Source organism: Rhinopithecus bieti, unplaced genomic scaffold (assembly GCF_001698545.2).
Source record: "Rhinopithecus bieti isolate Rb0 unplaced genomic scaffold, ASM169854v2 scaffold_32012, whole genome shotgun sequence".
NCBI lineage: Eukaryota > Metazoa > Chordata > Mammalia > Primates > Cercopithecidae > Rhinopithecus > Rhinopithecus bieti.
Genome location: NW_016814432.1, coordinates 4,040,521 through 4,054,746, shown reverse-complemented (window position 1 = coordinate 4,054,746; position 14,226 = coordinate 4,040,521). Strand labels below are relative to the sequence as shown.

General features: G+C 45.0%; 1 protein-coding gene across 1 annotated transcript in view; it reads right to left on the bottom strand.

Annotated features, from left to right (window-relative positions):
- Nucleotides 1-12,633, bottom strand: part of LOC108514232 (uncharacterized) — a 32,163-nt gene extending 19,530 nt beyond the window's left edge. The window contains exons 1-2 of the mRNA XM_017850304.1: nucleotides 12,437-12,633; nucleotides 10,813-11,057 (exon numbers count right to left, since the gene is read on the bottom strand). Of these exons, the coding sequence (XP_017705793.1) occupies nucleotides 10,813-11,057; nucleotides 12,437-12,603 (412 nt within the window). The 5' untranslated portion in view covers nucleotides 12,604-12,633. The remainder of the gene's footprint in view (nucleotides 1-10,812; nucleotides 11,058-12,436) is intronic.
- Between the last annotated feature and the right edge of the window lie 1,593 nt (nucleotides 12,634-14,226).

The window sequence follows — 14,226 nt, the reverse complement described above, 5'->3', positions numbered from 1 at the left end:
ATGGCAACTTCCGCACGGTGCTTCCTTGAAGTGTTTAGCGCTCATTCAGCACTTTATAAACTGCCAGATCCATTGACTTGACCAACCTCTCTGAGATCACAGGCTGGGGAATCAGATGACCGGCTTTCAAATCCTACCACTGACTAGCTATGTGAACTTGTCCGTGTCTTCATCTTCCTCGTCTCCAACTGAAAATAGTAATTCCTAACTCACACATTTGCTGCAAGGATGGGGAGCAATGGGCCCTGGGATAGATCCTACAACACCACATAGTATGAAGTAAGGAATGGCAGTAAGCTTTACTGGGGAGATTTAGAAACCAAGACTCAGGCCCCAAAGGCACAGGTGTCTCCATCTTCTCATAATCCTGTGGAAAACTGAACCAATGCAAAGACGAAGCTCTTTGCCATGCAGTGGGCTGCAGTCCTGCCCTGACTGTTCTATCTCCTCAAAGAAGAAACATGAGCACCACTTTCCAGTAAGGAGGCAGGCGGACCACTTGATTGCCAGGCAGTCGGGGTCTAGATGCCAGCAGAGCTGAGGAGGCATCTGAGGAAGGCCAGCCGCTGCCCGGCACCCGAGGACCATATGGGTCCTGGGGAGAGGGCAGCACCCCTCTTGGGGAATGTTTGCGGCTGGTCCTGTGGGAAGCTGAGTGCACACCCTCTCTCCTGGAAGAGGGGAAACTCCAGTTCTAGCCAGCTCGTTTCCTAGGTCGTGTAGACTGAGATCTCAGGATCATTTTTTGAATAGTTCTGCTTGTTGGCCCATGGAGAATTAAGCAAAATAAAACACATAAAGCAGTACAGTATCTAATAAGTGCTCACTATATATTAACAGTTATTGTTTTAAAAGGATGTTTGCTAACATTTTCCTAGCGCTTAGAGATAGCTGGATTTGGAGCGGTTTCAGATTACTTATCCACAGCATTTCTGGAACCAGAGACCTTTCCTGAAAAGCATTTTTAAAAGCAGGAACAACTTAACTTTTCTTACCTTCAGCCTCTCTCTTCTAAGTTTATTCAAAGCTTGACTCAGCATCAGCCCTCCACATCCAAATGTCCTAGGTCATTTGGGACCTGGTTAAAGGGGGTTCAAATCACCTTGTCTACACTCGCTGTGGCAGAGAGAGTTTAGCAGCTCGAGGAAGCTGAGGCCTGACGTGTTTTGGTTTATCAGGTAACTCTGAACCTTGAAAATGCCAAACATGCAGATTGCCTGTGCACATTTCATCCTCCCCCGCAAAGCAGCTCCATGCCTCACAGGAGGAGGCAGAACATAAATCCAAATACAGTTACAGTGTTTATATCCCGGGCTGCACTAGTTAAAATGAACCTAAGATTTACAGCTCTTTTAGATCACAGAACCAAATTCCAATACCTCCTGTCAGATCTTCTCTCCTTCCAGAAGCAAATATTTGGGGATTATAAAAAGTGATTTTATGGATGATGTCTCTTAAAATCTCAGATCAACTTGATGGCAGAATCTGCTGTTCAGATTTCTTTAAAGGCACCTCCTTGCTGCCCTGCCCTTGCCTCTCTCCCCACTAGTGCCAGCCCATGTGTACACACGCACAGGTGTGTGCCCAAACACGTGACTTCTCTGCTACCTCCAGACTAAGCAGGCCTTTCCTTTACATGTGCTGTTTTCTCTGCTATTGTCTCCTTCCATCATCCCTTCATTTTAACATATGTTTACTAAATGCCATTGTTCTAGAAACATCGAGGCACATGAAAGGGACTAAAACCGGCAACAATCCCCATCCTCAGCTGGGTGCGGTGGCCACGCCTGTAATCCCAGCACTTTGGGAGGCTGAGGCGGGCAGATCACCTGAGGTCGGAGCTCAAGACCAGCCTGGCTAACACAGCAAAACCCCCTTTCTACTAATAATACAAAAAATTAGCCGCGTGTGGTGGTGGGCACCTGTAATCCCAGCTACTCGGGAGGCTGAGACAGGAGAATCTCTTGAACCCAGGAGGTGGAGGTTGCAGTGAGCTGAGATTGCACCACTGCGCTCCAGCCTGGGAGACAGAGGGAGACTGTCTCGAAAAAAAAATAAAAACTCCCCATCCCTAAGGACCCCATGTTCCAGTGGCTGGTCAACATTGCTGCTGCCACCCATTGAGTACCTGCTGTACACCAGGCTTGGTTCTAGCTGCTTTACCTGTACATTATTTCTAATTTGCATAACTTCTCTGCGAGTCGAATTGCCAGCCCATCTAACAGGGAAGAAGTTGAGTCTCACGAAAATTGATAAAGCCCCAAACGGGATTCAAAGCTGCACTCCAGAGTCTTTGCTGTTTCCCTGCCAAGGTGGAAACCCTTTCGCCTGAACCAAACACGTGGCTCGCTGACCTGCGAAACCTTCACCCTCCCTCCTCCACCCCGTGCCTGCCACGCATCTGCACTGCAGCGCTGAGCTTCCTGCCACGGTAACCTGTGGGCACACCAGGCCCTCTCTGAGCTCCTGAAGGTACAGACCGTAGTCTACTCATCGTGGTTTCCTCAGTGTTTGGCACAGTAGAAGATCAAATTAAAATAGGCAGATCCCGAATTGCTAAATGAATGTTCCTTATATAGTGCTTCCTCAGCGTTTAGATTTATTGCCACCTCGACTTCTGTACCATCTGCAGGGACGCCGCCCACTGAGGTGGTAGAGATCGGCTTAAGGTTGTACAAACACAGATTGGAAACTTCTTTCCCTGGCTTGTTCTCATTTTACTGTCATATTGGCCGATAAGCACTTAAAATGCCGACTCACACAGCTGGGCGGAATATCTTAAGAAAAGTAAATGAGACAGTGTATGCATGTAAGATGATATACAATCAAAGATGATACGGAGTAATGCAAAAACAAAAGGTAGTATTATTACTGTTGTTCAAGCAAGCCCCGGGCCTTTTAGCTGGCAAAGCCTCACCAGGTAACTGCTCACTTTGTCTTAAGCACTGTAGTTCTACTGTGAATGAAAAATCTATTTACGTACCTCCTCTTAAAACGAGAGTTCAAGCTTAGTTCTCAAGATCAAGATTTATTCTGCTTAATGAAACTCATTCTAACTTTTTTCTAGCCCAATAACTGGTGCTCTAAACGCTCATCTTCTCAGAATGCACTTCTCAAATCCAATGTGTCTCCTCTCCCAGTGAATCACTGGCTTAGAAATAATGATGGTAAACCTATGCCAGGCACCCTCATAAATACTTTTCAAGTGCTATCTCTTTGAATTCCAAATTCGTGGTTTAGCTACTATTATTATTATTCCCATTTCAAAGATTGGGAAATAAATGACAAGAAGCCTAAGATGCCTAAGGCCACACATCTGCTAAGTGACAGAGACTAGACTTGAACCCAGGAAAGCTCATTCTGGAGCCCACATTTTTATTTTTGAATGTCTTTAGTTTCTTTTCAATGTAGGTAACACATCACCTGGTTTAAAAAAAAAAATCGAGAAGGCATGCTGTGAGGAGTCCTGCCTGTTTTCTCTTTGCTCACTCCTGACTCCAAGTCTAATATGCAGTTGACAACTTTTAGTAGTTTCTGGAATATACCTTCGGAAGTTTTAATGAAAATGCAAGCACATGCAAATATATGCTTGCTTGTTTCTCCTACCTTCCTTCCACAAAATGCAGTATGCTCTACACACCTTTTTTTCTGTTATTTATATATATTAGGGCTCTTTCCATAACAAGTCATAAGGTCATAAACATCCTTCTCATTCTTTTATACTGCTTGTTCTGTCATATGACTGTGTTATGATTTAACCAGTTCAGGATCGATGGACACTTTCAATTCTTGTCTATTTACACGATACAGCCATGAATAATCTTGGTGGTCATCTTTTCCTATTTGTAAGTGTATCTGTTGGGTGAATTTCCAGAGGTGGTACTTCCAGGTTGAAAGATTCTTGATTTTTCAGCTTTTATGATTTCCTAATATTTCTGGATTTCCCTTCAATTAGCACATTTTCCTGCAGTTTGTGTAAATACCTGTTTATTCTTATGGCCTCATCTGCAGAATGTGCTGTCACACTTTGAATTTTTGCCCATTTTATAGGTGATAAAAGATATTCTCATTGAATTCACATTTATCTTATTATGAATGAGGGTGAACACCTTCTCATACATTTAGGGCTTGTTTATTATATTTTATAAGTAAGCTATCTTATTCATACCCTTTGTCAATTTTTCAATTGGTTTGTTAGCTTTTTACTTAGTGAAACTAGAGATATTCTTTTAACTATTTTGCAGTAGTGATTCCCAAGACAAAGTGAAGACATTAACAAAGGAAATGGCCATAAACACAATAGGTTATCAAAATTGTTTTAGGTAAAAGTTAAAAGACTTCTATGGTTGCTTTAGACTTTAAACTCTCTTTATCAAATAAAATAATGTATATCAAAAGTTCTACAAACTCTAGTCTGTTAGTTATTCATTATTATAATAGACAAAACATTTCAAGATTATAATGTAAAACTCTAAATAGCTAAGATTCAGACTCCGAGAATTTCACTAACAACAGGTCATTGATCTACTCTAAGAACCTTTCATCTGTATTCAACTGATCAGTGACCTTTTCAATAATGAGAAAATAAAGAGAAATTAAAAGCCCTTTCTTCTGTCGTATTTCCTGAAGTGTGTGCCAATTAGTTTTAGTATAGATCTCTCAAATACGATGTCATTTTTCTTTTTTAAAGCACTCACAGGACTCATTAACAATCCAAAGATCATCTCCTTAGAAACACAGGCTGAGGAGCTGCCATAGAAACCATCCAGACCCTTTAGAGTATTTATATCTGCAACACCCAGATTTTAGGCAACTGGTTGCCTTGAACTGTAAGTGCTTACATCTGTACAAAACATTTTTAATTTCAATTCCTTAGTGTTTTTTTTTTTTTTTTTTTTTTGAGATGGGGTCTCGTTTTGTTGCCCAGGTTGGAGTGCAGTGGCGTGGTCTTGGCTCACTGCAACCTCTGCCTCCCGGGTTCAACCGATTCTCCTGCCACAACCTCCAGAGTAGCTAGGATTACAGGCACCTGCCACCACATCCGGCTAATTTTTTTGTATTTTTAATAGAGATGGGGTTTCACCATGTTGGCCAGACTGGTCTCAAACTCCTGACCTTGTGATCCGCCCGCCTCAGCCTCCAAAAGTGCTGGGATTACAGGCGTGAACCACCATGCCTGGCCAGGTTTATCTTAACAATGTGTGAGTTTCTAACCTTTCCCCTCTTCCCTGGTCTGGGGAAAGGTAGAGGCTGTTTCCAGAGCTTATCCCTGGGCCTCTGTGAGCTCAGACACACAGCAATGGCATCCGACCATCTGCCAGGTCAAGGTGTTCGCTGCCTCTGTGAGCTCAGACACACAGCAATGGCATCTGACCGTCTGCCAGGTCAAGGTGTTGGCTGCCTCTGTGGTTATTTGGTTATAAAGAGCCAGAAGAGCTAGGAGACCTCTCTGAAAAAGATACACATAGAGCCTAATATGTGAAGTCATTTATATATTGTGTGAATAAACATACTTAACACACATTTACATACACATACTGAATGCCGTGTGAACCGAATCCTTACAGGAGACAGGGCATGTGTATGAGCAAAAGGCTTTGGAGAGAAACTCTGAAGCTCACAGAACGCCCCCCATGGTCAAGATCAAATGCCTTCAAGGTGCTTAGAGCCTCTGGTAAATCCAGTCAGAGCTGGATTTGAGTAGAAGATTCCCTTTTGTGCACAACTGCTGACATAAGTGGCATGACACTTCCTTATTTATGTCTGGAGTTTACTGCCCTTTGAGTTTATTGCCTAATACAGCATGGCCACAGAAGTTTTTTTTCAACACAAAGGCCTATAATTCTATTATAAGCACACCTTGGAGATATTGTGGGTTCAGTTTTAGACCATCACAATAAAGTGAATATTGCAATAAAGTAAGTCACACAAATTTTATGGTTTCCCAATGCATATTAGAGTTATGTTTATGATATACTGTAGTCCTTTAAGTGTGTAATAGCTTTATGTTTAAAAACACAATAGTGGGGAAAAAAAACCCCACAATATCTGCAAAGCACAATAAAGTAAACTGCAGTAAAATAAGGTATTCCTGTATACCCTTTAAAATGCACTTGAACCTTTCTAACCCCTTTGAGAATTAAGAAGTAGTTTGCACACCCTCTGCAATCCGAAATGGATGCCACATCCATGCACACACATGCAGGACTAGGTTCATGTATTGTATGACCCACACATTCAAGTCCTGCAAGATGCAGTAAAACCTTGTAGTCAGGTTCATTCTATTTCAGATGGAGAAATTGTTTGTAATGAATGAAAAATGAACATTATTAGCCATGTGCTTTTGTAATTCAGTAAATAACATATGAAACCACCAATGTTGTCCACTAACGATGACTACCACCATGACCAACACAACAAAACCAGAAACAGTATTTCCTCCTTTTTTTTTTTTTTTTTTTTGAGACAGAGTCTTGCTCTGCCACGCAGGCTGGAGTGCAGTGGCACGATCTCGGCTCACTGCAACCTCCGCCTCCCGGGTTCAAGCAATTCTCCTGCCTCAGCCTCCCGAGTAGCTGGGATTACAGGTGCCGCCACTACACCCAGTTAATTTTTTTGTATTTTTAGTAGAGGTGGAGTTTCATCCTGTTGGCCAGGCTGGTCTCGAACTCCTGATCTCGTGATACACTCGCCTCGGCCTCCCAAGTGCTGGGATGACAGGCGTGAGCCAGCGCGCCTGGCGTATTTCCTCCTTTTTACATTTCATAGCTGATTCTTCCCTTTCAACCCGAAATGCAAACACAGGCTTTAAGAGATGTCATTTCATTTCAGAATGACTCCCACATCGAGCTGTGACAGTACACTTGGGGATGTCCTTCCATACCATTTATCCTGATGGCCTGAAACCAAAGTACATCACTATGTCCTTTTGATCATAGCACAGATGGAATACAAAAGATGACCTCCAAGACTCCACCTGACCTTGTTCCACCTACCTCCCCAGCCTCTCCCACCCAACTCTCCCCAACACCTCTGGGTTCCAGACATAAGAGCCTTCCTTCAGTTCTGCAAACACACCCCACTTCTCCACTCACAGCCACCTCAGCACCTTCGCAGGATGTTGCTGAATTTACAATCACCTCCTCCCTCTCTCTCCCCTCCCACGAGCCTTTGCTTTGCCTGGCTAACATCCACAGGATTGCAGACGATTTGTCACTTTCTCCAAGAATCCTTCCTTGAACTCCAGATTTCTCCTCGTGGGACTTAATAACTTGGTGTCTGAATCCCCTGTTAGAATGCCAGCTCTATGAGGGCAGAGACAGACTTTGTCTTATTCCTGCCACGTCCCTGGCAGCTAGCACAGAGAAGGGAGCCAATGTTCAGTGAGAGAATTATGAGTGTGACCCTGACATGGGCTGTGTCTTCTGTCTGTGTCACGCTGTCTGCCCAGTGTAAACGCTAAAGAAATGCTTGCAGAGTGAATGAATGGATGAATCAATGAGTTGTTCAAAAAGAACTGTTCACATCAACACAATTTAGCATTAAAATACTCACTATAAAATCATAAATATTATTATTTTTATCATTTAAGTTCCATTCAAGTGTTTTTCCCCCAGTTGGCCAAAAAGACAATTCTCAGGCCAGGCGTGGTGGCTCACAGCTGTAATCCCAGCAATTTGGGAGGTCAAGGCGGGAGGATTGCCTGAGGTCAGGAGTTCGAGACCAGCCTGGCCAACATGGTGAAACCCCGTCTCTACTAAAAATACAAAAATTAGCCTGGTGTGATGGCAGACACCTGTCATCCCAGCTACTCAGGAGGCAGGAGAATCTCTTGAACCTGGGAGGCAGAGGTTGCAGTGAGCTGAGATCGTGCCACTGTACTCCAGCCTGGGTGACAGAGCGAGACTCCGTCCCCCAAAAAACAGAAAACAAAGAACAACCATTCTGGGATGGCTGAAAAATGCTCCAGCCTGCAGAAAGTGAACTGGGAATTTTTGTAAGGGTGGGTATCATTTCTCCCAGGACTGGAGGCCTTTTAAGTCACTCATAGTTCCCAAGATCTGAGAGGTTTCTCATTTGGCCCTGTCTCATGACCCATTTCTGAACATCTGTGTTGATTTTTTTCTTGCTTTTTTTAAAAATCCATTTGGCTCAGTGCTTAAGATAAATGAGAAGTTTCACATCCTCTGGATTGCAGTTCAAGAGTCCGGCGATGTGGCTTCTCCTAAGAAAATACCCTTTCTCTTTATTGCCCTAGAATCCCAAGGACCTATGAGGAAAACCTCCAGGGTTCAAAGTCTGAGTTTAAAGAGACAAATTTTTCACACACATGCACCACCCAAAACAATCCTACACACACCCAACATGCACACAGCACCCAAAATAACCCCTCCACAGACCCAGTGTGCACCCACACGTAATTCTCACCAACAACCCAACACATATGTGCAACACCTGCATGTGCGACTCACACACAGCACTCACAGCACCTGCAACCCCCAGCCCCACCCTCACATACACAACCCTCCACACCCCAGCACACACCACACACACCGGGGCCTGACACTCCTCAGTCCTGAGCTGAGGGTCTCCTGAAGGCCCAGCTTCTCTCTTCTTTCCATACCCCGTTCCATCATCTCATCCAGGCCCTATTGGAGGTAATTTGCCGTTATTCTAAAAGTTATTTTAGTTTTGATTAAGGAAGACTCTAAAGTAATGTCAGTTCTTAGAAAATTCTAATGAAAGGCTAGGCAAGGTGGCTCACGCCTGTAATCCCAGCACTTTGGGAGGCCGAGGTGGGCAGATCACCTGGGGTCAGGAGTTTGAGACCAGCCTGATCAACATGGTGAAACCCTGTCCCTACTACAAATACCAAAAATTAGCCGGGCGTGGTGGCGCATGCCTGTAATCTCAGCTACTTGGGAGACTGAGGCAGGAGAATCACTTGAACTTGGGAGGCAGAGGTTGCAGTGAGCCAAGATCGCACCACTGCACTCCAGCCTGGGCGACAGAGGGAGACTCTGTCTCAAAAAAAAAAAAAAAAAAAAAAAAAAAAAAAAAAAAAAAAAAAGAAAGAGGAAAAATTCTAATGAAAGCAAATGAGGGGTTTGGCCTCCTGGTGGCTTTTGGACACTCGTCTTGGGGATTGCAGTAGGTGCCACAGCAAATTGGCTATGGATTATTTAGTAGTTCTGATTTTTCATACAACTGCCTCTGTCACCCCCTTTTCTCATTTTTTCTTACCAGATGGTAGAATTGCCCTTCTCACCTTCTACCGTTATGTCCTTCTATCAGGAAAGCAAACTAGTGAGTTAAATCACCGTGATCACGACCACAAACGTGTGAATGGGGGAGGGAACCCTTTCTCCATGAGGCCGTGAAAGCGGAGGGAGGTTAGGCGGTGCACATTGCCCCAAATCTTCCAGTGAAGGAGGATCCCAAGAGAATGGAAAAGTGGTCTCCTTTTTTGACACCCACACTCCTCTGTCCCCACACAGGGCACTGGGCTCTGCACGTTTGCTGTGTCCAAAGCATTGTCCCCTGCAGAAGGTGCACCCCAGTCCTCCCTCCACCTCTTGCTGCACTCAGACAGGAAGGCAGCCAAGCCAGCCGCTCCAGCCTCAGAGCAGGCACTCAGGGCACTGACGCTCACCCTGGCCCCACAGCATCTGTGGAGGAGAGGCTGTGAGTCCACCCTTGTCTTCTGCTTATCCCAGTTGTCCTACCTCATTTCTTCTTTTAATTTCTGTTACTGAAAGTTGCTAACAGGAACAAAAGTACAGAGAATTATATAAAAAATTCCCACGTGCCCATCGCCTACCTTTAACAATAAACGCCTTGTAGCTAAATTTATTATTTTGTATTCCTGAGCTCACTTACTTCCGTGAATTATTTTGAAGCACATTTGGAAAATCATTTTAATCTGTAATTAAAAATATATATAACATCAAAAGGCATGGACGACACCCCCTTTTAAAAATAACCACAATACCATCACCACACACAGAAAATTAAGATTTCTTTAATGTCAACACCTATCCTATCTGTGTTTGCCTTTCTCCAACAGTCTCACGCACATTTTAAGATTTGCTTGCCTGAACTGGGATCCAAACGAGGTCTACACTTTGCTCTGAATTCATGCTTGGCAAATACAGTGATTTGTAGAATACATTGATACATATTGTGGAGTGGTTGAGAGACGGCCAGCGGTTGCCACAGCTGCCAAACTCCAGTAGAAGGCTGGCGCTGGTGCAGGGCAGAGCTTAGGGCGAAAGGTGGTGGGCTGGGGGACAACACGGAGGAGGGAGATTTGCTCTATTCAGTGCCCAGTTTACTCCACCACGGAGGGCCAGTACAGTGAAGTGAAAAACCAGTTTCACACACTGTGATGAAATTCTATAAACTCAGGATTATCCTGTCAAATCAAGATGACATGCCTCCCATTGTTTAAAAACACTCGAATGGATGGAACTTAGCAAATACTGCTAAGAACAGAACCAGCCGGGCTACGCTGCAGCATCTCAGACATGTTTTCACTCGCTGCTGCGACGTGTTTGTCACAGTTTCCTTAGACAGCTGCGGAGCCATCAGAGATGAGAAGAGAAGCACTTCCCCCTCCCCTGAAGAGCAATAACCTCAGCCAAGCAGAAGACACTTCAAACAAACAAACAAACAGACAGACGGACAGACGGACAGATGGACGGACGGATGGACAGACAGACAGACGGATGGACAGACGACAGATGGACGGACGGACAGACAGACAGACAGACGGATGGATCTCCCCACTCATTCCACTGGTCTCGTGCTTACCTTTCATTTTTCTTGGCCTCTCGCTTCCCATCTCTCTCTCAGATGGCATCTTAAAGGACTCGATGTTGAAAAGGTAGCAGGCAGCAGCCCATCTTGAGGTAGCATTAGGGTTTGGGAGGAAAGATCTCGATGATCGAATGTGCTTAGCCACCTTACACATCGAACCTGTGGTGTTCCTCGGTTTTCCTATGGAGGAGGATCCCCCTGTGTGGGACTGGCATCCTCTGAGGACAGCAGGACTGTACCTGGGTGATGAGAAAGAAAGGCAAGGCCGTAGCACTATTGCAGTGCTCTCTGTAAAAGTCCAGCCTCGAGCCCAACGCTCGATCTTCCACTAAGCTGAGAGCATTTAACACCAGAAAGCCATTTCAGTTTCTGCTTATTTCTTCTCTACAGATTTGGAGGGTTGAAAAAGCACATTCCAGAAGAGGCAGTGAAAAAATCTAGAATAAAAGTGAGGCAGAATCAGAGTGAGGGGCGTGTGGAGAATGCCCCTACCATCTTGAACAGAGCAGAAGATGGCTCACAAGTTGACAGCTTCCAATCCCCCAGTTCTGGAGCAGATTTTCCAGGGGGAAGAAGATTACAGAGTCTGGATTCCTCTTCCGTGATTCCAGCACCTCTAATGTTGTAGGGTCATGTTATGGGCACCCTAAAGATGGCACTTCAGCACATGGTTCTCTAAATTCTGACCATTCCATCTTGTTTTACATCCCTCTGCTTTTCCAAATCCTAAAGCCCTGTGACACACCAGTGATGGAGCCAGCAGCCAGTAAGCATCTTTCAAGAGGAGCAGGCCAGCAGGGTCACCAGACCTTCTTTCCCCAACTTCATCCCAGATGTCTGGTACTGTCTCAAGACCGCAAGCATGGACACGTGACCCTGGTGTCTCAGGCTAGAACAGCAAACCCCAGCTGAGTTTTAAATTCTCAACAATTTGGGGAAATTAGGAGATTTTGTATGAGCATGTATTTTACAGGACTTCCCAGAATGCCTTTTTGAGAACTCTGGAAGGGGAAGAAGGAAATATCACCCTGGGGGAAGTAGAATTAAGCGTGTTCTCTCTCCTGCCTCTCTTTTCCTCTCCTTCCTTCCACCCCATTGAGAAATCTACAAGCTGAAACCTGGCCATCCATCATCTGACCCCGTAAATTTGTCTTTCTGAGATAATAAGATGACACAGCCTTTGCCAGGTCAGATGCTACTTTCATAAAAACTGCTGAGGTGGTGACCCAATGCCATGAATAAGGATATAATCAAATTTCGTATTTCTTCCCTGAGCTTCAGCAATGACGCCCACTTTTCATGGATTATTACTCAGGCAAGACTCATAAATGCCTCTCAGAATCACCTGATTCAATCCTCAGAACAACAATCTAGGGGAGGTGGCTTTGTCCCATTACAGGCGAGCTCCAAGCACAGAGAACCAAAGGATTTCCACAGGCAACATGCGTAGAAGGGATTGTAACCCACAACTGTCTGAACCAAAGTGCTAAGCTTCAAACCAGACACTGTGTTGCTTCTGCTTTATACACAGGCCCTGGCTGAAAACCTTGACTTTACCAGGCATGCAAGGAGGTTCTAAGTCCACTTTGGCTGGAGGCAAGAATTAAGTAGGACTAACCTGGGTGTTACTAATAAGAAGTTCAACCAGGGCCCAGCAATCAAGGAGGGCTTTGTGGAAGAGGTGGAACTTGGCGTGGCCTGGAAGAATCGCACAGAATCAGCAAAACCATGGAAGTGACAATGAGCAGGGAACACACGCAGGTCCCACTGTGACAGGATGCACATGGGTGATGAGCAGGCATGTCCTCAGATGGGTAGGCAGGACCCTGGAAAACAGGAAGTGGAGTCTGTGTTTGACAGCAGAAGCAATGACAACCACTGCGATCTCATTCATTCATTTAGTACTTATTTATTGAGGATATCCTGTCAGGTGCAGTTCTTAGTGGTAGGGACCTAGCAGTGAGTAAGCCAGGCTGAGTCCCTGCCCTCACAAACCTCAAGAGCCAGTAATGGGCCAGATGGACATTGACAATGTTTAATAGATCAAGTGGAGTTCCCCTTCAGTTGACACTCTATTTCTAAAGATGTCCCTTCTAATAGATCTCTAAATGACCATGGCCCAAAGTGGCAGTTTCAAATGATTATTTCAACTCTGCCCTCCACACATCAAATCCCACCTCTCTCATGCTAAAGCATCATAATATGTTTGTGCAGAGAGTTATCTTAGAAATCATTCTGTATTAAGTTCACAGGGGAAGAAACAGAAAGCCCCTAGAGGTGACCTCATTAGCCTACAGTTGCTCTGAGAACTGGTGGCAGAAGCAGATTTGTTTCCAGCCTCCTGATGTGCACCCCAGTGCCCTTCCCCCAAGCCGTGTGTCCCCCGGTCATGCCCTTTGTCCTTGCCGTCCTCTACCTTTCTCTTCCAGAAGATCACGGCAAGACAGCTGACTTCCCCAAACTGCACTCCTAGCTCCCTGGGACCCAGCAGGGACCCTGCCTTCCAGCCAGTGGTTTGAGGAAGGACAGCCACCATCAAACACAAACTTACAGTCTCCCTGATGCCCCGGATGCCAGAAAATGTCTGGACCAGTCAAGACAAGAGCCAGGCAGAGCCAGGAAGAAATGGGACAGGGGTTCCTGTTTAAATACATAAAGAATTCTTTCCTAGGTGGGGAAAAGTCATCTAGCAATGTGAATGATCACCTCTCCGTTTATCTGTTTGAGCAACTGGAATTTCTATACAGAAGGTTTATACAAAAAAGCCACAAACAACCATTGTCACAATGACCCTACATAACCCCTTGTGTAAATGCTCTGGAAATGTACTCAGAAGTCTGGAGAAGGTCCAATCAAACTGGGTGGCAGGAAGAAGAAAGCTCTGGTCTCAGGTCTTCAACAGAATCACCTGGACCCTGGGATTGCCACCATGCTAAGCCGAGGAGGCATCTGAATGCGCGGGAGTGCAGGGAAGAGAACAGCATATAAGATTCATTAACCAATGACAAACACGCTGGGTTCACTGCTGGTCTCCACAGCTGGTTGGTTCAGTGTGGCTCAGTTGCTTCTTTCTCCCTACTTCTGGTTTCAGAAAATAAAGAGAGAGGAGCCGAGTGCTCATGGAGTTTCTCAAAGACAGCAAAAACTAGGCTTTGTGTTCTGAGATCAGGAAATAATAGTGAGCGTCCGAAATTTTCTTCCCTGACAACGTCTCCAACTCAAAGAGGGCCTGGAAGTCACCCCACTAGAAGCAAAGCCTTGATATTTTCAAGCTCATAGTTTATTACTTCTTCTCCCATCTGCCCGTTGACAGATAAATCACAGAGGGAATAAAAACAACACATTGCCCTCAGCAGATGACTCTTCACTGAGAACACCAGTCTTTTAACACTCTGCTACAGAAATAGC